General features: G+C 42.2%; 1 protein-coding gene across 1 annotated transcript in view; it reads left to right on the top strand.

The window, feature by feature from the left end:
• Positions 1 to 427: 427 nt before the first annotated feature.
• The window catches only part of SLC5A12 (solute carrier family 5 member 12), a 58279-nt gene continuing 36592 nt past the window's right edge, over positions 428 to 22114 (top strand). The window contains exons 1-3 of the mRNA XM_060262834.1: positions 428 to 1069; positions 7450 to 7515; positions 11230 to 11281. Of these exons, the coding sequence (XP_060118817.1) occupies positions 713 to 1069; positions 7450 to 7515; positions 11230 to 11281 (475 nt within the window). The 5' untranslated portion in view covers positions 428 to 712. The remainder of the gene's footprint in view (positions 1070 to 7449; positions 7516 to 11229; positions 11282 to 22114) is intronic.

Genomic DNA, 22114 nt, shown 5'->3' with positions numbered 1-22114 from the left:
GCCAGAAAATGAGCAATCCCAAGCAGAGTTACAGCCATCTAAGGTCATTGTCTCCAGCTAACCTAAAAGGATGTAACTTTTTTAGGATTGTCCTGTTAATTCTGGGGCATTTTATGCTGGGATTTTAATAGTTTATTGTAAAGATCTTTATTGTGGTCTGTGGTTTTATTATATTTTACTTTGAAATCAACCTTGAGTGGGTTTCTGGGACAGATGACATAGAAATCTTCTAAATGAATATATAAATTAGTGGGTAGGCATTTAGTCCATGGTCTCACCTATGGATTGCTTTATGGCCTCTGTTTAATTATTTAAATTGCTAACCCAGCTAAATGTAACGTCATAGTGTGTTAAAGTAATGTTTAACCTTAAAAAAAAACTCATCAGTCAAATATAAGAGCGTGAACTATTGAATCTTTCTTTCTTGCAGTGGTGATTTGATGAAAGGCTTGATTGTGTGTTTGAATTACATACTGCCAGAATGAGAATATTATCAAAAATACCAGCTCATTTCTTTATGACATTTTGACAGCATTGGCATTTGTTTTTATTTGTTTCAGCACAATTCTTCATTCCTTAAACCTGAATTGTATCTGTTGAATACCAGTTTGTATTCTGGCTTTTATGAATAGCCTTGCTAAAATCATGGAGATATATTACTTGCTTCTGGACAAGCAAAGAAGTAGCTACTAAGAGACCACTAATTAGCACAATGACCAGCTTCATACCTCCAGATGTTGAAAATTTTGCCATCTGGGACTATGTTGTTTTTGCAGCACTCTTTGTCATTTCTTCTAGTATAGGAGTCTTTTTTGCAGTTAAAGAGAGGAAAAGAACAAGTTCCAGGGACTTTTTAGTTGGCGGCAAACAGATGACTTGTGGACCAGTAGCCTTGTCTCTCACAGCTAGTTTCATGTCAGCTGTGACTGTGTTGGGAACCCCAGCTGAGGTATATCGCTATGGGGCATCATTCATCATCTTCTTCATTGCCTATACATTTGTCATCATTTTTACTTCAGAACTTTTCCTACCCGTATTCTACAGATCTGGGATCACAAGCACTTATGAGGTAACCTTTATATTTGTTTTTAACATTCAATAATTTGTATCTGTATTGTTTTTAGTTATCTTAAGTTTTAATTATTAAAATTTAATTAGCTCTATATTGGGTAAATTTAAAACATAATTTTTTGTTTGTAAAACAAAATGACTAGGAGTAGGACTCATTGAAGGAAACACAATAGGCTCTAGAAATAGGCAGTGGGTGAGTGCCCCCCATCCTTGCTGTTTTCCCTCCCACCCCCAACCCTTTGCATTAACTTCCACACCACGAACATTACTGTCTTCCCCAACCCCTCCCCCCAGTGAAGGCACTAACCCCCTACCCTTGCTGAACTCAAGATCAGTTACACCACCCTTTCTGTCTCCCTGCTCCCCCCACCCTTGTGGTCTTCCCCATTCCCACCACTTGGCATTTACTCATCACAAGGGAAGTGATGACAGGGGGGCATGAGGCTTGCCCCTCCTAGCCCCTCCCCTCCCTGAGTTATGTGCTGAGGCAAGGCCCAAGGCAGAAACCACTGTCATCCCAGCAGCAGCAGGTCCCAGTGGAGGGAGATGCCCTTCTAGGCCGCTTGTGAGCAGCATGAGGGAGCGAGGGAGGTGTGGTGGTGGTCATGAGGCTCACCTCTGCCAGCTCCTTCCTGGCCTGGCCTCCACAACTGAGTTGAGGCCCAAGGCAGAAGCCACCATTGCCCCAGCAGCAGCAGTTCCCAGTGGAGGGAGATCAGTGGCTGGGGCCTGTGTGCCCCTCAACACCACTTCTGAACAGCATGCAGAAGAGAAGGAGGATGGTGGGGTTGGGGTGAGGCTTGGCTCTTCCAGCTCCTTCCTGCCCTGGGCTGCAGGGATGAGATGAAGCCCGAGATGGAAATCACCATCACCCCAGCAGCAGCAGCTCCCAGCAGAGGTGGCCAGGGCCTATGTGCCCCTTGATGCCACTTGTGAGAGAGAAGGAGGGCAGTGGCAGAAGGGGGCATGAGGCTCATCTCTCCCAGCCCTTTCCTGGCTTGGCTTCCATGGAGAACCATCTTCATGAGAGGTGACAGGTGTTCTGGCAGGCTTTTCTGTACCTGAGGCAGTGGATGGGGGAAGAGGAATGTAGCCAGCAAATGGCATGGTGGTTCACAGGCCGATCACTGATGCAGCACACACCACAACTAATGGAAGGGCTGGTTTGGGCCAATTCCATAGGGCTTTGAAAAAGATCATTATTCAATCATCTTGCTGCTGTACATGTATTGCTGCAAATGTATTGCTGCAAATGTACATATCTTGCTGCAAATGTATTGTCACATCAGACAATACATTTGCCATCACTAATTATATAATTGTCTGATGTGAGTACATGTACAGCAGCGATGAGTGAATAGTGATCTACCGTCCATTAATGAAAGTCTTCAAAAAGGGCAAAAAGCAAGAATAATGAAATTAACAAACTGTCAAGACTTAATAATGTATATCAACATTTGTTCAAAACTGGGTCTTCTTTATTTCCTATTGGATTGAGTAGAGTAATAATTCTGTGCAACTGCTTTTATTATGTTTGTTATATGAACCTTATGTTTGTTTAATTGTTTAGATTTATGCAAACAGATGAAAAAGATTATGATGGTAGAAAAAAGATGGTTTGTTTATTGAGTGCCATAATTTAAATGACAATCTCTCTCTGTGTGTCTATTTGTCTTTCTCTCCGTCTGTCTGTCTGTTGAACATGAGATAAGGGAAGCATTTTAACTCTGTATACTCATTTATTGTTCTAGGTATCAGTTTACCAAATTTTATGTGAAATTTGCCTGCTTTTACCCTGAGCCTTCAGTATGTCAAAGTTACAAATCAAAATAAATCAATTAAAATATAAATACATTCAAAAATAATAGAAGTAGATGTCAGGTCTTCCTCTTCCTCCCAGTCATTCCCTTCAAGTAACAGGTACAACAAGAATTATTGGAGGGTGAAAATTTTGAAATCTCCACCACTCCCTCAAAAATCTTACCTTCCAAAATTCTATTCTCTCAGGAGCCTGAGCAGGCTGATTTCCTGTTTAACTGATTTCTTCCTCTTTTCCTTTTAACTGACTTTTAGTGCTAAACAATCTGTCCCCTCTGGAGCATTTTCATTTCTCATCAGGCCAGTTTCATGTTTTTCATTAGTTAATTTATAGTCATATATGCCTACATACCTAAGAAGTCCTCTAATTATATAGATACTCTTATATGGTCTATGGATGGCCTGATTTTACTGCTTTCACCAGTTTACTACAAGGTATAGAGATACACTTATAATATAAACAAGTACTGTTAGCCTTATTATAGATGAGAATTGAGTCTAAGAGACAGTGGCTTGTCACCACTTGCTGTCACAAATGAGCTGGAAATGGAATCAAGAATGCCCACCACCTCATGATTTTAGACCTTATGCTGTTAACAACCTTGAGTGCACTAGCTTGGGGCCTGAATACTGGATAAATTGTATTGGGCTCCCCCCAGGTCTGTCCAGGTTCTCTTAAACAGATGTGTGGCAGGAGCCCCTGGATAAAAGTTAGATTCACAGCCATGTGGAGACCTGATTCTATTCATGACTGCTTTGCACATGGAAGGGGATTTAATCCTCTCCAAATGCCTTTCCCTAATGTGAAATTGCAGCAGGCAGCTACTATTTGCCCATCTGGGGGAATTTACATGTAGTCTGTAGGGCAAATATCAGCTCTTTGTGGCCATTTCAGATTGGGAAAATGAAATGGAGAAGGCTTAAGCCTCTTTCCATATTCAATGGTCCAATTCCAAACCTATGCCTGTATGCTAGGGAATTTAAGTTTTATCTAAGAAGATGCAGCAAACATCTGATTGACAGGACCCATGGAGGCATGGGGACAAAGCCCAGAATGGCATATGTAGCTAGAACTGCACTAGTACTCGAGGCTAGTATCTGACTTGGGCTGCTTCCACACATCGAGTATTGCTGCAGCATTTTAGGTTGGGGAAACAGCACAGGGTAAGGCCCTGGATCTGAACTGAATTGGGCCCCTTCAGCACTTCTGCTCTACTAGATAGTAGATGCCTGTATCATCATCACCACCACCACCACCACCACCACCACCACCACCACCACCACCACCACCACCATCACCGTTCTCTTCAAGTAATGGGCACAACAGGAATAGAGTTCCCATGGGGAAGGGTCAGTTTTGATAGATCAAACTGCACTGGAGGAAAAAAAGGTAAACCATCCATTCCCTACATGACTCAAATGCAGATCAACCTTCCAGGTAGTTCTATTAGCAAGAAGAATCCAATCACCGATGTCCCAGAATCATCTTATTTGACTGTCTATTACAGCAGTCTTACAGCTGCAACTCCTTGTGGTGATCATGTGGTAGATTTAATATATAGTTTGGACCTCATTTGAATGATCATGTGCAAATTGCAGGTTCTGTTTGTACTAAATGAGACAACACAATCAGACTGCTAGCATGGACACATGAAACTATGGACACCAAAAGGGCAATTGCATGTCTTGCAACTTACTCCTATATAGTGAGTTGTTGCCAATCAACTACTTATGCAATGTGTGTTGATTTTTGCCAGATCCCCTTGCCCTGCTGTCCTGTTTGGCACCTGGAAAAATTATGGCTAGAGATATAGAATCTGAGTGAACAAACCCCACTGTGTATTGGGGAGCAAGGGGGTGGGGGGATTGGGTGATATCATCCTATTTCTCCCACTCATAGAGTTTCACATACAGAAAAGGGAAGAAGGGTGCTTTTGCCTGATTCTTGCTCCCCAATGCAGCTTCTTGACCTACATGGCTTTGTGTCCATGTGTGTATCAGGACTCCAGGCCTGTAGCTATGAGGGGGCCTGTGGGGGCACACCCCCCTGACTGCTAGGCAGGGCCCCCTGACTTGGGGCCCCTAACCAGCCTCCAGTGCCTCGGCTGCATCCTTCTCCATTCTGCCATCATCATACACCTTTGCTTCTGCTTGCTTAGGGGCCAGAAGAATTCTCTGACCCCTCAGCAAGCAGAAACAACGAGGCACTTAGGAGCCCAGGACTAAAACTTAAGCTCCCTGTTGCTTCTGCTTGCTTGGGGGCTGGAAGAAATCTCTGACCTCTCAGCAAGCAGAAACAATGGAGCACTTTCAGTGCCCATGACTGAAAGTTAAGCTCCACCTTGCTTCTGCTTGCTTAAGGGCTGGAAGAAATTTCTGACCCTTCAGCAAGCAGAAACAATGGGGCACTTTCAATGCCCAGGACTGAAAGTTAAGCTCCGAGTTGCTTCTGCTTCATTAGGGGTTGGAAGAAATCTCTGACCCCTCAGCAAGCAGAAACAACAGGACTGAAAGTTAAGCTTTGAGTTGCTTCTGATTGCTTAGGGGCTGAAAGAATCTCTGACCCCTCAGCAAGCAGAAACAACTGGGCACTTTTGGAGCCCAGGACTGAAAGTTAAGCTCCCTGTTGCTTCTGCTTGCTTAAGGGCTGGAAGAAATCTCTGACTCTCAGCAAGCAGAAACAACAGGGCACTTTCAGTGCCCAGGACTGAAAATTAAGCTCCGTGTTGCTTCTGCTTGCTTAGGGGCTGGAGGAAATCTCTGACCCCTCAGCAAGCAGAAACAACGGGGCACTTTCAGCGCCCAGGACTGAAAGTTAAGCTCCATATTGGGCTGAAGTTGGGCTAAAGGGCGCCTGCAAGAAGAGGCTGTCCTGGCCCTCAAGTGGGGCGGCAGGGGTAGGGAGCAGATGGCTCCATTGCAGACAGGGCAGGGTAAGGTAGGCTGGTGCACACAAGTGAAGGTCCTGACTGCAGTCTGGGGCTGGGAATCAGTGGAGAGGTGATGTTCACCTGCAGGGGTTAGGGCTTGCCTAGCTGGATCATGGGCAGGATCAAGGGCAGGAGACCGTGCAGCATGTATCTAAATCTCTGAGTGGCTTCCCACCAGAGCTGCTGGAAGAGGGGTGGAAAGGGATCACCTTGGGGCAGCTGTGGGGAGGGGGGAGGCTGTATGGCAGCGAGCTGGCAGCTTTCCTCCTCAGAGGTGGTAGGAGAGAAGGCCATGGAGGTTGGGGCCACTATGTGCCCCCTGAAAAAAATCAGGGTCCCCCAATTGTTCAAATCTTGGCTACGGGGCTGCAGGACTCTAAGTATCATCTTCTCTGCTGGGGGATGCTGGGGAAAGGGAAATTGGGGGAAAAGGCAATATCTTCCAATGGTGATTGGTTGAATTCAACACAGTGCATAATGGATCTCATGGATAACAGTTTATTGGTTTCTCATATGCTTTGCAATATTTTGAAATGCAGTTGCTGAAGATTTTGGTGGCAACAGCACCTTTCTTTATATTTCTTTATTAGCATTTCAAATGGCATTACCTCTTATTAACAATTCTTATTGACATTACCTTCAGGGGCAAGGCAAAGCATAGATGGCATAACTGATGGGGGAATCTTAGGGCAAATAGTTAAGGAATTGTAAGATTGAAAACAGTTATCTTATTCCTTGACTGAAGAGGCTTTTCAAACTTCAGTTACCAGGGCTTTTTTTAATAGCAGGAACTCCTTTGCATATTAGACCACAGACCTTTGATATAGCCAATCCTCCAAGATCCAAGCTAAAGTTTCTGCGAGAACAAGGACTTCTACTGCATTTTCCTCCTCCCCCCATGATAGCCCCAAATACTGTCCAATCTAGTCCTATGAGAGAAGGGACCCGTAAGAAGAATGATATGGGAGGTATTTTGAGTTGCTGTATGGGTATGCTTGGAAATATAAGCTTGTGGAAAAAGCCCTTGTGCCTATGGGAAAAAATCAGCATCCAAACTACTGAATTTACCATGACTTACTGCTGAGTAAGCATAGAAATAAACTGCATGCCATGGGAATCCATTCCCAAGATAGCTGATGCAATGTTTGCACAATGCACTTACTCAAAGTGGGGGGGGGGGAGTCACCCCCTTTTTTAAAGACTAAAAGCAGCCTGGGGGAAGGGGTCAGTTATGATAGGTCAAACTGCATTGGAGGAAAAAAGGTAAACCCCCCCCCCCCCACATGGCCCAAATGCAGATCAGCCTTCCATGAAGTTCTATTAGCAAAGAGGATCCAATCTCAGATGTCCCAGCATCATCTTATTTGACTCATACACTTTCTGAAAGAAAAGAATTCTCCCTGCACTCTTTTCTACATTGTGGAGCATTGTCTGAAAATATTTTATGCTGCTTAGGAAACTTTAAAAAATCCAGATATTTCTGAACCATGCTGTTTTCATTTGCGCTAGCCATAGTGTAAAGGCAATTTCTCAGAAACAACTGTGCCTACTTGCTGAGTCAGGTAGAATGTGAGTTTGAAGATGATATATCAGATGTTTTTCATTTACTCATGTTCATCCTTTACTACAGTATTTGGAGTTAAGATTTAACAAGCCTGTTCGTGTTGCTGCTACAGTGATTTACATCTTGCAAACGGTAAGGCATCTTTTACATCCTATGTGTGGCAGACATCCTCACTTTTATGAACTCTGAGTGTTATGAAGGAGCTCTGGGGTAGCTTATGTTCAATTGTCTTTTCCATTGTCTTCTATGAAACACTTTCTGCTAGCAAGAGATAATGCTTATATGCAGGGGTCGTTTTGTAGAAAAATAGGTGGTGGAGTTCACCAGCATAACTCATTAGCATATGCCGGCCTCTCACCAGCCAAAAGCAACCCGACACAAGAAAAGAGAGCCTCAGACGAGCAAAGCCCACCTGGGGTTCTCCTGGACCCCTCCCCCCAGTCAAAAGGCCAGAAAGCCACCTGCCACCCAAAATCACATAAGAGGAGAAAGGGTGGCGTGGGCTTCTCCAGGGGTTAATGAGGGCTGCTGGGAGCATAGCAAAGCCCCTGGTGACTGGCTGTCTGTCTGCTCCCCTAATCCAGGGATTGTTATGCAGCTGCACCTACTATTCAATGAGCAAGGTAGGTGGGGAGGAAGAGGGGTAACCCTCAGAAAGGTTCAGGAGCTGTGCTCCTGTGAGCTCCTGCTGAATTCAAGGCCTGCTTATATGTGCACAAAGTGTTTTCATTTTATAAAAGAGAATGGGAAGGTTCTGTGTATTCAGAGTTCCAGATGATTATCCAGAAATGAATGCATTTTATGTCCTCATCAATGAATTACACATGAACTGTGGCTTCCTGTGTTTTATTTGCTGCAGCTGAAACATACACAGAGGGTCTATTTGGAGATTTCATAATTTTCTAGTTGAATACATTGTTATCAGCTGGAATTCTTCCCTACTTTATAGTTGCTGTGGAATTGGGTTCCTGATGGTTCAGTTCAATTACCTGAACTATTAGAGCCCACTCATTTCCTATGCAAATTCTCCTCCATCTTAGGTTTTAAATGCAGAGATGGCCACAAACCACAAAAATGCAGTCCCCACCATTTTGTGATTGAACCATGAACCAAACCATAAACCCAACTGAACTGGGAGGTTTGTTCATGGACTGAACTAGTTCATGGTTTGTGGCCCCCACAAATGGGGTTTGCTGAAAGCCCAAAAAACAGCTGAGCGTCAAGGAGCAGCTGTTTCATTTTTATTGTGCAGTCACTTTAAAGGATCTGCACAAGACAGCCAACCCCCCCCCCCCAACTGAGCAGCAAGGAGGCACTCCCCCCCACTCAGCTGTTTTTGTGGCTTTTTCAGGGAGCAGGAAGTAGAGTTTAAAGGGACTCCAAGCTGAGTTTTCTGTCCACTCTGCTCCCTAGTTGCAACTCAGTTTCACACCAACTCCTTCTCAATTGAATTTTTTAAATGGCTCAGTGTTCCATTTCACAGTAAGCAAACTTCATCCAATCAAAATGACCTTCATGAGCTGTCAATCATTTTCCAGCAAGCTCACCCTTTGTCAAGCAGCATTGATTAAAAGCTGCTTGACAACGCCACCCTGCTCTTCTGCTGTATCCACAAACTGCTAAGAACTACCACAAACTGCTTTAAAAGTGTGTGGAAGTTCATGATGGTAGACCTGACACAAACGTCAGTTCATGAATCTCAAGCAGGTCAAAATTTGTGATGAATTTTGCTTCATGGTTCAGGTCAGAACCATTGGAGAGTTCAGAACATGTTTTAGCTTCCAGCTCCTTCCCAGGGGCAAAGGAGCTCTGGAAGAAGAGAAGAGATTGGATTTATACCCCACCCTTCACTACCTGAAAGAGTCTCAGAGCAGCTTACAGTCTCCTTTCCCTTCCCCTCCTCACAACAGACACCCTGTGAGGTAGGTGGGACTGAGAGAGCTTTCCCAGAACTGCTCTTGAGCAGAACAGCTCTGAGAGAGTTATGACTGACCCAAGGTCACTCCAGCAGTTGCAAGTGGAGGTGTGAGGAATCAAACCCAGTTCTCTCAGATAAGTGTATGCACACTTAACCACTCCATCAAACTGGCTCTCTGAGGCCTCAGCCCTAAGATGGGCCCTAAAGGTAAAGCTTCCTGGCTTTAAGGCTGCTGTAGAAATCACACAGCTCCATTGTCTCAGGGACCCAGGTGATTTTGACCAGACACTTGCTGTAGAAATCTGTCGAAAAGTCTTACTAAATATCCAAAGTAGTGAAAGGCCTTTTACTTATTTCTAAAAACAGATTATTTCTGAGACAGTTGAGTTCTGGAGCTTGACAAAGTAATGGTTATATAGTTTTCAGATTTCATTCTGCAACAAAATAGTGGAACTTATCTCAGCAAGGAATACCTAACATCATTTGCATATAAAATCCTGCTGAAACGGTGGCCTCCTGTTATGTATTCCATCCAAGTCTTCGGGTACAACACAGCGAACGCTACAGAGGCGACCAGGGGAAACACACTGGTCCCCGGATGTAGCTCGCTAATACGCTCCGCCTATCAAGATCTGTGGCGGGAAGTTTAACTGGCCAGGATTGGACCTGGCCAGATGGAGGGTTGGTCCAGGGCATGTATATATTTGGGACCCGGACCATGTTTCGTCCTCTTGTGATGTACCAGCTAATAAAGTATGTTGCCTTCAACACGTCTCGTCACTGAGTACATTACACCTCCCTTCTTCATAGAATTGCAGGGCATCTTCGCACACTGTTCCTCTTCATTGCAACAGTAGCCACTTCTGGAAAGAATCCAAGAACAAGCTTGACAGAACACAGAGGTAGCAATTGCCAACATAAAAAGAAGACTCTGTTATTGTTTGAGGTTGTTTGGGAAGCAGCACAAAGTTAATTGGCTTTTTTTAGTGGGTAATCTGATACATATGCCCTTAGAGGGAACTGTTTATTCCCCAAAAGGATTCCACCCTCCAAATGAATTCCATTTAGCAATATACTGGTATTTATATTGAAAATTCCTTTATTTGCAAAGTCTTTAGCATTTCCAGGAAGAATTCTGTAAACTGGAGAATATGGGTAAGCATGTGTTAGCTTAGTCTTTGTAACACTGTCTGAATCAATTCATACTATTTCTTTTATCTGGTTGACATTAAAATAACATGATGTTTTCCATTCCTCCAACATTTTATTAATACAAATATATGTGAAATTTGTTTTAAAAGAACTGTGTTTTACATTCTTAAATTAAAACAAGACATTTGGAATATAGTCCCAATGGTCCTTGATGGTTAAGAATTACACACGTCTAAATCCATTGAAGTCAATGGGTTTAGAAGCGCATAACTCTGTTCGGGTTTATACCATACAATACAAAGTAGAACAATGTCCCTCGAAATCAGAACACTGAGTAACTATTAACTATTATGTATTCTCCTGTGTGGACTAGATTATTCCAATCCTTGTGAAACCTTTACAAATTTCAATATAGTAGTTGTTCCTCATTAAGACAACAGAGTACATTTTCAGTTGGAGAAAAAATTTGATTGCTGGTACTCTGCCCCACTTCAGAACATCACATGGAAAGTTTTAGGCACATGGTGATCTGGGATGATAAGAATTTGGGAAGAATGTGTATGTGTGTTCATGCATGAATACATGCCCTTATTAGTATATGTGGTCTTCTTCAGTGTATGAATATGGCCCAAGAAAATTCATAATTTAAGCAAGGGATAAAATTAACTATAGGGTCCCTGGATTTTTGGGTTTGTGTGCCCATTCTGTAGGAAGTTATGTAGTTAATATATTTTAGTTGAGATTTCAAGTTTGTTCTACTTTCTTCTCCATTGCAGATTCTTTACACTGGAGTGGTTGTCTATGCACCAGCTTTAGCTCTCAATCAAGGTGAGTTTTCTAGTCCAACACACACAACTTTACTAATCATCCTTGTCAGTATAGAAGGGAATAAATTAGAAATTTGAAAACCTTACACTTTGGAAAATATTTTGCCTTCTGCTACCATTTGGCAGCCCTCCATCTTCTTAACTCTCTTTACAGAATTCTTTATTTGCTCAGTTGTCCTTTTGCTAAAAAGTAACCAAAAGAAATGTGCGTCAAGCAGTTATTTAAGTTCTTGGCATAGTGTTCAGTTCAGGGTAATGATCCCAGACTTGGATTATGCACTTTGACACTTTTGTTCTTCCTGCCTTATGTTGTAATTCCATATGTAATGTGGACAGGGATGAGACTGAGATTCCTCAGTTTATAAATCATTCTGCTAACCTCTGTAAAGGTTTATTTTTATTGTAGTATCCCACCTGAGCTAGATTTGACCTTATTCACCCCACTGAAGGACCATCTGCAAAAAAGGGTATTTCTCTCAGAGAAACAATAATAGTGATATTCTGATATTCAAAGAATTATTATCCTATAGCTCAGGTATGTCCAACAGGTAGATCACGATTTACCAGTAGATCATGGAGGGGTCAGAGGTAGATCATCAGCCCCACTTGGTTTCATGGTTTGCTGGACAGATGTTTGGGTTTTTTTGATGATTGTTTGGTGTGGTGGTATTTGATTATTGGTGCCAGTATAATGAATTCTTATTTTTACTTTTAGAACTGCATGTGTGATTTTGGCATCATCCAGAAGTTCCTGTTGATCTTTAATACTTTGGGACAGTGACAGTTTTGGACCAGATTCAGCCAGTGTTGACTTAGCACCACAGCCACCCCAGTATAATGAAGATGAGTGTTCCAATGAAGAGCAAAACCTACCACTTTCATGATGAATGGGAAATGGACTACTTCATCATAGTGAAAGACAAGTGTTGTTGTCTACTTTGTAACGCAGCTGTATCCTTGCCCAAAAAGGGTAACCTGGAGCGTTATTATAAGGCTCTGCATAGCAATAAGTTTGATGCTGATTTTCCACCCAAAAGTGAAATTTGTAAACTGAAGCTCAAAGAACTTAAATCTAAATTGGCTGCACAGCAACAGTTGATGATGAAGCCAAGATCACATTCAGTCAATGCAATTATGGCATCCTTCAAGGTCAGTAACCTGATCGCAAAGAAATGCAAACCTTTCAATGAAGGAGAATTTGTAAAAGATTGTTTTCTTGAAGCAGTAGACAATCTTTTTGAAGGATTTAAGAATAAGAAAGAGATCATAGCTGCTGTTCAAGATGTACAATTGTCAAGAAACACAATCGTGCGGTGAATAGAAAAGATGTGTGGTAACACAACTAAACAATTGTTGGAGGATGTTTCAGTTTGTGTTGCTTTCTCACTCCATCTATTTGAATCTACAGACATAAGAGACATAGCCCAGTTACTAGTCTTTATCCAGATGGTTTTTGAAGACTTCCGTGTTAAGGAAGAACTACTTGGAATGATTTCTTTAAAAGGGAGAACTACTGGTCAGGAAATGTTCAGCTCTTTCCATTCTTTTGTGACAAAGTATAATCTTCCATTGCATAAACTTGTTTCCAGCACTACTGATGGAGCAAGAGCAATGACTGGTCGGTTTCATAGGCCTCTGTGGACAGCATGATGACGTTCCATATTTCCTTTCTTACCACTGCATCATTCACCAGCAAGTTTTGGCAAGTAAGAAACTCAATACAAAGACTGTCATGGACATCACTTTCAAAACTGTAAATTCAGTTTGTGGAAGATCACTTCAAAGATGGCTTTTCGATCTTACTCTTGATGAAGGGGCAGCGGAAATCATTTTGCACACAGATGTAAGGTGGCTAAGTAGGCACAAATTTCTGCAAAGATTTTGTGATTTGCTGAATGAAATAGAAGGTTTTGGAAGGAGAGGGGAGATGACAAAGCAGAACTGGAAGATGAGGAGTGGTTATATGATCTGGCATTTCTCGCTGACTTTACAAGCGAACTAAGTGATATGAACATTGAACTACAAGGTAAAAACAAATGCATTGGTGAGATGATGAGTACAGTTTTATCCTACAAGAGCAAATATGAGCTAATGATGACTGACCTTGCAAACAACACTTTTGATCATTTTCCTAATACGAAGGACCATCTGGGACAATATCCAAATTTTGTTTTTCAGAATGAGAAGTATATGACAGAAATCTGTTCTGTTATCTAGGAATTCAAAAAAAGATTCTGTGACTTCCAAAGAATTGAAAAAGTTGGGCAGTACTTGTCATACCCATTCAAAGCAGATATGGATGTTAAGGAAACTGCAGCTGCTATCAGTAAAAATTACTGATTGAACAAGGCATCTCTTGAAAATGAAATCTTAACCTTTAAAAATGACATTTTTCTCAAGACCCATGCTGAGCAAGAATCATTCTGGAAGCTAGTGCCTAGAGACGAATTTCCCAACTTGAGAAGATGCAGTGAAGCTGTACACTTCTGTTCCGGTTCAACTTATTTGTGTGAATCTGCGTTTTCTCATCTAAAAATGACAAAGAGTACACAGCGTTCCAACATGACAGATGAACATCTCCAGGATTCCCTGAGACTGGCCCTCACACAATATTCACCCCACTTCAAAAAGCTGGTGGATGAAATGCAGGCTCAGACGTCTCACTAATTAGCAAGAGCGAAGTTTTAAAAATTGCGCAAGATCAGCCTGGATCAATACTTGACCTACATTTAACACAAATTACTCAATAAAAGTTAAAGAAAGTTATTAAGACAGTTAAAGAAAGTTATAACAATAAAAATTTAAGAAAAATTGTTTGCAGTTTTTTCTGGATCTTCGTCTCTTTGTTTTGTTTTTGCTTATTTTGCTTACCAGTAAATTTCAGAAGGTGCATTGTAAATGGGGTGGGGGGGCGGTGGAACCCAACTTTGGTGGGTTAAAATCTAATTCAAAACTAATTTGAAACTTAATTTTCATGGTGGTAGATCACCATCACTTTTGTCCGGAAAAAATAGATCACAACCTGTTCGAAGTTGGACATGCCTGCTGTAATGTACTCAGTGACGAGACGTGTTGAAGGCAACATACTTTATTAGCTGGTACATCACAAGAGGGTGAAACGTGGTCCGGGTCCCAAATATATACATGCCCCGGAATAACCCACCATCTGGCCAGGTCCAATCCTGGCCAGTTAAACTTCCCGCCACAGATCTTGATAGGCAGAGTGTATTAGCGAGCTACATCCGGGGACCAGTGGGTTTCCCTGACAGTTTATGTAAAGGTAAGCAGTCTCCAGCACATGCTGGGAAAGTGAAACTGAACTGCCAGGTAGATCATCTAAGTGACAGAAGGTGGCTGGTTGCCAGATTGCATCAGCCTGAGCAATGTCAGCATGACTCAGCAGGAAGCTGATTGGTTACCTGGGTGGACCTGATGTATAAATGTACAGAGACACTTTACTGTGTGTGGGATATGTATGGTGGAGGTGCAGCGGAGCATTCTGTCGGATTGGAGAGTGGAGGTGTAAATAAATTGTATATAGTGGCTTTAACACTACTGTGTGCAAGCCTTCATTCTTTGCATCACTAAAGACCACCCTCACTAAGCACAGGCGCATCAACAGGGTTATGGGCCCAGCATGCTTCTGCTGCGCCTGTAAGCTCTGAGAGAGGTGGTGAAGAAGGACACTGAGTTGCTCCAGAAGCTGTCTTGGAGGTGAGACCACAGTGGCTGAACGTCAGAGGCTGAGCAGGATGGCTACAGCAGCAGCTACCGTGCTGGTGGATAAACTGACTACCACCAACTATAATACCTGGTCGTTAAGGCTAGAGCATTTCCTGAAGCGAGAGGGGCTCTGGGACTGTGTGTCAGCTCCTCCCGATGATCCCACGCCGGCAGAGGCCGTTCAGGACCAGAAGGCTCTAGCCACAATCATCTTGAGTGTCTCAGACAACCAGCTGGTGCATGTTCGAGGGCACCAGAAAGCAAAGGAGGCTTGGAAAGCCCTCAAGGCCTTGTATGTCCAGAAATCAGCAGGCTTGCTGATATCTCTAACTTGGAGGCTGTACAGGAAACAAATGCTGGCCGAGGAGTCAGTGAGGGACCACCTCAACGGTATGTCTGTGTGTTTCCAGGAGTTAGAGCAGCGGGGAAAGGCTGTGGCTGATGAGGACAAAGTCTATCAAATCCTCAGCTCTCTTCATGAGAGGTTTGACATGCTTGTAATAGCATTTGAGGGCCAGGACTCAGATAAGCTGACTTTGCCGTATGTAACTGGGAAACTCCTGGCTGAAGAACAGAGACAGCTGGAATGTAAAGAGCAGGCTGACCGCGACCAGAGGGACAAGCTGGTGGAGTGTAAGCAGAAGCCTGGGGGAGTCATTTCCAGCTGGCAGGCAGAACCGGAGGAGAGAGCTTTACAAGTAAAAAAGAAGCGGTGCTATATCTGCAACCAGATCGGACACCTGCGTAGGAGTTGCCCTCAGCAGCAGAAGAGAGGCCGACAGCCGTCTTCAAGGACACAGCAGGCAACTCTAGTGAGAACTGGCTCAGGGCTACAGAGTGTGCCGTGGATTATAGACTCTGGAGCAACGCAGATGTTTTGCTGCAAGGAGGAGCAGTTGCAGGACAGCAGACCGGCCAGTCAAAAAACTGTAAGCTTGGCTGATGTGCTTTGCCAAGGCACAGTGCATTTTCTGGGACTTAATTACACCTTTAATAATGTGCTTTGTGTGCCAGCATTAGAGACGAGTCTGCTAAGCGTCTCAGTGCTAGCAGCAGCTGGCTTCACGGTATCTTTTGATGCTAAGGGCTGTGAGATACTGAGAAAAGGTAAACTGTTGGCTAAGGGTGTGTTAAAAGAAAATGTGTATGAACTAGACCAGGTGGTGAGGAAGGCACAGGCAGTGTGCAATAAGCAACCCCACAGTAGGTGCATTCACCATTTACACAGATGCCTTGGCCACGCTAGCTACAATACCATTAACAAAACGCTGGCTATATTGCAAGGGGCTAAGGTTGAAAAATGTGACGTGTTCCTGGATTGCAATATATGTAAAGAGGCAAAATCCAAAGCTTTCCCAGTAGCTAAGAAAAGTGACCGGATGTCAGTAAGACCACTCCAATTAGTACACGCAGACGTTGTGGGGCTGTATGCACCCAGTGTATCAAAAAATAGATATGCATTAGTCATAGTGGATGACTACAGCCGTTTTGCGTGAGTGTATGCAATTAAACAAAAGAGTGATGTCTTTACCAACTTTTCAGTACTGGGCAAAGAGAGTTCAAAGGCAATTAAACTGCAAAATAGCAGCTCTCCAGAGTGATATGGGAGGTGAGTTTATGAGTACGTCCTTAGCAAACTATTTGAAGGAGGAAGGCATTAATCACAGGGTTGCCAACGTCTCCTCTCCAGCGGAAAATGGCATGGCTGAACGCAAAGGGGGTGTCCTCCAGACCATGTGCCACGCTTTACTGGCAGACAGTGCACTGAAGTTGGCATATTGGGGAGAAGCATTAAAAACAGCTTGTTTTATTTCTAATAGATTTTGGACTCAGGCTCTGGATGATATACCATATAGAGTGCTGTATGGCAAAAAGCCAAACCTAGACTACCTTAGGATCTTTGGGTCTAAGGCATGGGTGAATATTCCTCTAGACAAAAGGAGGAAAGGGGGAGCCAGAGCTAGAAAGCTGTTATTTGTGGGCTATCAAAATGGCATGAAATCATATAGGTTTGTGGATGGAAATAATATAATAAAGCTGAGTTGGGCAGCATCGTTCTGTGAAGATGAGAACTGGTCAGAAATCCATGCAAATGAAATGCCTGAAGGAGTTGAAGTACAGCTATCTCTAGAGAGTGAGGAGGTGCGGAGAACAGATGTAAACAGAGAAGCTCCCTCACTGAGACAGAGAGAGGAAAGTGCTGGCAGTTCAGGCAGTGTAAAGCAGGAAAGCTCTGCGGCTGTAAAATGTGAAACGCCGGAGGTCAGAGTATCTGCTAGAGGAAATAAGGGAGTACCACCTATAGCACTGACATAAATCATGTGCATACCATAGACCCTAAAAGCTATGAAGATGTATTAGCTTTAAACAGTCAGGAGCGTGCAGGCTGGCTACAAGCCATGGAAAAAGAATTTAATTCATTGACTGAAAACAGGGTGTTTACACCGGCAGAGTTGCCAGCAGGGAAGCATGCAATTGGGTGTAAATGGTTATACAAAACTAAGTATTTAACTGATGGGCAACTACAGAAAAAGGCTAGGCTGGTGGCGAGGGGCTTTACTCAAGTGGAAGGCAGAGATTTCGATGAATGTTTCGCTCCTATGGTTAGACCAGAAACATTGAAAGCAGCATTATGCAAAGCTGACCTTGATGAGATGACAGTACATCATTTTGATGTAACCACCGCCTATCTCAATGCCACAATCAAAGAGGAGCTTTATTTATAATCAATCCCTGGTTTTCCTAATAAAGACAACATGCCTGTGCTCAGAATTAACAAGGCACTGTATGGTTTACGTCAGGCTGCCAACAAGTGGAACAAATGTCTGAGCAAAGCACTAGAGAACATAGGATTTAAACAAAGTATGGCAGATCCATGCTTGTACAGCCATAACAAATATGGGCAGGAATGTTATATTTTGTTTCATGTAGATGACCTATGTCTTCTTTGTAAAAATGACAAGCAGCTAGACTGGTTTATAACAGAAGCTCAAATGTTATTTAAAATTAAATATCTAGGAAAGATACAACACTATTTGGGAATGGAAATAACTAAAGATGAAAAAGGACATTTTCAGCTAAGTCAGAAAGACAAAATAATAAAGCTGCTGGAAGCCCATAGCATGACAGAAGCAAAGATAGTCGAGAGTCCTATGTCTATCAGTTATACTAAAGAGACAGATGATGTTTTATTGGACAGTAAACAACTCTATCAATCTTTAATTGGGTCCTTGTTATACTTGGCTTGCTGGACTAGTTCAGACATTTGTATGGCTGTTCATATTCTGAGTCAGCAATGTGCATCTCCACAGCATAAGGATTGGGTGGCAGCGAAGAGAGTACTTCGATATCTAAAGGGGACAATGGATTATAAGCTCACAATGAATACAGATAAGGAACAAACATTGGTAGCCTACAGCGATTCCAGCTGGGGAGAGAGGCCTGACGGAAGGTCTACGTCAGGGAATGCGATATTTATGCATGGTGCTTTAATAAGCTGGAAGGCACTTAAACAGACTCATATCTCTATGAGCAGCTGCGAGGCTGAATATTCAGCCATTAGTGATACAGTTATTCAAATAGAATGGCTGATCCATTTAATGAAAGATCTAAAGGTGTCTGATTCACAACCTGTAATAATCTACTGTGGCAGTACTGCGGCTCAACAACTGGCGATAGCGAAGGGAATTAAATGTTGCAGCAAACATATCAATATATGCTACCAAAATGTTAGAGAAGCCATAAATAAAGACCTGGTGATACTAAAACACTGTACCTCTGTAGAAAATATTGCTGATGTATTTACCAAAAATGTAACTGTTGAAAAGTTTGTAAAACTACGAGATATGTTGCAGCTAAGTGCTTAGAAACTGAGGAGGGGTGTCAGTTTATGTAAAGGTAAACAGTTTCTAGCACATGCTGGGAAAGTGAAACTGAACTGCCAGGTAGATCATCTAAGTGACAGAAGGTGGCTGGTTGCCAGATTGCATCAGCCTGAGCAATGTCAGCATGACTCAGCAGGAAGCTGATTGGTTACCTGGGTGGACCTGATGTATAAATGTACAGAGACACTTTACTGTGTGTGGGATATGTATGGTGGAGGTGCAGTGGAGCATTCTGTCGGATTGGAGAGTGGAGGTGTAAATAAATTGTATATAGTGGCTTTAACACTACTGTGTGCAAGCCTTCATTCTTTGCGTCACTAAAGACCACCCTCACTAAGCACAGGCGCATCAACATTCCCCTGGTCGCCTCTGTAGCATTCGCTGTGTTATACCCAAAGACTTGGATGCAATACATAACACCTGCCATTTCTTGTTTCCCTTTCACTGAAGATCAGGGCTGGATCCACCCTTGCATGGAGATTTTCAACCTCCCCTTCTGGCAGCAGCCCAGTGCAACTCTACAAAAAGACTCCCTGAGGCATGTAGGACAACCAGTATTGTGAAGGTTGTCACTGGCAGTAGGGTTCTCATTTGCTTACTTATGGCAGGAAACCTTCAGCCAATTATAGCCTTTGCCCAGCTATGTTCAACTGGGGCCAAAGGCAGGGAACGTAATGGTACTGGAGAGTAAATTAAAAAAAAAAAGACCTCATCTACTTACAGGAAATTTGGACCATAGAGTAACTGACAATTCCTAGAACTACCCAGAAGTGATAATCTTACCATAGCATTTCTGGCAATTGTCATTTTTGAGTAGCTCTAGGAATCACCAGGAACTTTGTGACCAGAATTTAAAGTAAATAGCTAAGACCTATTATTATTATTATTATTATTATTATTATTATTATTATTATTAGTAGTAGTAGTAGTAATAGTATCATTAGTATTATCAGTATTGGTATTAGTATTATTATTAGTATTATTAGTGTTGTTGTCATTGCTGCTGTTGCTGCTGTTGTTGTTGTCATCTTGGGATTCTGTCTCCCAGAACCCTCTAATTGAAACTGGAAGGAACAGCTCACTCGAATCATTTTGCTGTGCCAAGTGACTAGAGTTCAGCATGGACAGAAGCAACACAAGTGGGAAGGCCATACCTTTACCCATGTGTCACTATTGACTCCCAGCATCAGAGGAATAAGCAGGAATGGGGCATGCACTCCCTCCTCTTAGTGTCACTCTGTTCCAAAGGACATAAAATATTTCTTCAACTCATTACAGTTAGTAGGTGATAACAGACACCAGCCATACCAGTTCTTCCTCCACCGTGGCAGCCCTGTTAATTTGGATAGCAAATTCATCCTCCTGGAACAGACTGTTAGCAATTCTTCTGTACACAGAAGTAGTAGATTCACAGTTCTTATTTTCCTTGCTCATTTTTTTCTTACAGTATTAGTTGAGTTACATATACATTACAATAACTATCTAAACCTTAGCAAATTCTGACTTTAAACTGTAATGCTAATTTAAATTGTAGTTCTATTAAATGGCTCTTAAAATTCTCACAGTCCCAAAAAGATCAGAAAATTCTGACATATCAGTAAAAGATCTATCAAGTATCTGTAACTAATTCCTGTATTTCTGTTTTATTTCTAACATTCACTAGTACGTGTAGATATTTAATGTTGGGTTGTAGACTATCCAATTTTTGTAAGAAGTTAAACTGCTTTGATCAATGATCAGATGTTCTTAATTTACCGGTAAATGTCAACATTTATAATTTCAGTTTGGGAAATCTATATAAGTCTCATAACACATTGTATACAAGATAGGTATTTGTCTGTAGCAGTAGAAAAGAGCAAGAGATCAGTGACGCCTTAAAGACCAACAAAATTTGTGGTAGGGTATAAGCTTCCATGAGTCACTGCTCACTTCTTCAGATACCTGTTACTGTACTCTTTTTTACTACATTATATAAAGTTAGTTCCAGATGCTTTAGTTAATTGCCTCCCCTTCTTAATATGGAAACTGATAAATACCATGTGGTCAGTAGGAAAGATATAAACCCTTCTTTCTCACATGTCCTCACTGGAACATCATTAAGAGCCCATATCACACCAGTGCTCCGCTTGCTGTACTGGCTCCAGGTGGAGTACTGGATCAAGTTCAAAATATTGTTTTTGACCTTTAAAGCCCTATCTGGTTTGTAACCAACATATCTAAGGAACTATCTCTCCTGCTGCGTCCCCCAGAGAGCTATGTATTCAACAGATCAAAATCTACTGGTGATCCCCAGCCCCAAAGATATTTGATAACTTCAATCAGAGGTGGTGGAATGCTCTCCCAAGTGAGATCCAGGTCCTGCAGAACTTAAACCAATTCCACAGGGTCTGTAATATGGAACTGTTCCAGCAGGCCTAGGTTTGAGGCAGCAGTAACCATCTAATCTGACCTCCTCCTATGACTGCTCATTTTTTAAAACAGTATCTTAACATCTACTGTTGCACCTGATACAAAACCCTGTTGAGCTGCATTAACTGTCTTACTATGTTGGCTGCCATCTGATATTGTTTTAATTGTTACTCTGTATTTATTGTTTTAAGTGTTTTACTGTTATTGCTGTCACCCTCCGTGAGCCTGCTTGCAGGGAAGAGTGGGCTAAAAATCAAATAAACTAAGTGGAAAGATCTATTCAGTCAGCAAAACCTTTCTGGTGGCAGCTCCTCACACCCCAGTGGGTGCTGATCTGTAGGGCCCCCTAATCTTGGAAGGGAGTTTTTATTAACAGTGCCATTGCTTAAATGGAAGGGTTAAGACTTCTTGTGATCACCTGCATTTTCAGGTTTCAGTTCCAGAAATAAAACATGAATGAGTGTCTTAGTGTATAAAATAAATTTCATACACAATCCTTGGAATTTCAGATTTGAAATACATCAAATACGTGTTAACTGAAGCTTGATATGAAAGACACATGTTGAGCAATATAATGTGCAAAACTGACAATTAGCAGAAAGTTTGCTTAAATAATTTCCTTAAACGTTTTGGTATAGACCACCCCTCCCCCCCGTTTTTAATCTGCAATATACGTCCCAGACTAGATTTTCTTGACTCTTTCTTGATATATGTCAAAAAGCTAAATGTAGCTCTTATTCAGTAATACGGATTCTAGATATTCATTTTCTAAATAAAATCAGTTTTCCAGTATTTTATAAATATAATAAGAAGAGCAC

The sequence above is a fragment of the Heteronotia binoei genome, chromosome 21 (genome assembly GCF_032191835.1).
Source record: "Heteronotia binoei isolate CCM8104 ecotype False Entrance Well chromosome 21, APGP_CSIRO_Hbin_v1, whole genome shotgun sequence".
In the NCBI taxonomy this organism is placed as follows: domain Eukaryota; kingdom Metazoa; phylum Chordata; class Lepidosauria; order Squamata; family Gekkonidae; genus Heteronotia; species Heteronotia binoei.
The sequence above is the reverse complement of the archived record's forward strand: the minus strand, read 5'-3'. Positions and strand labels throughout refer to the sequence as shown.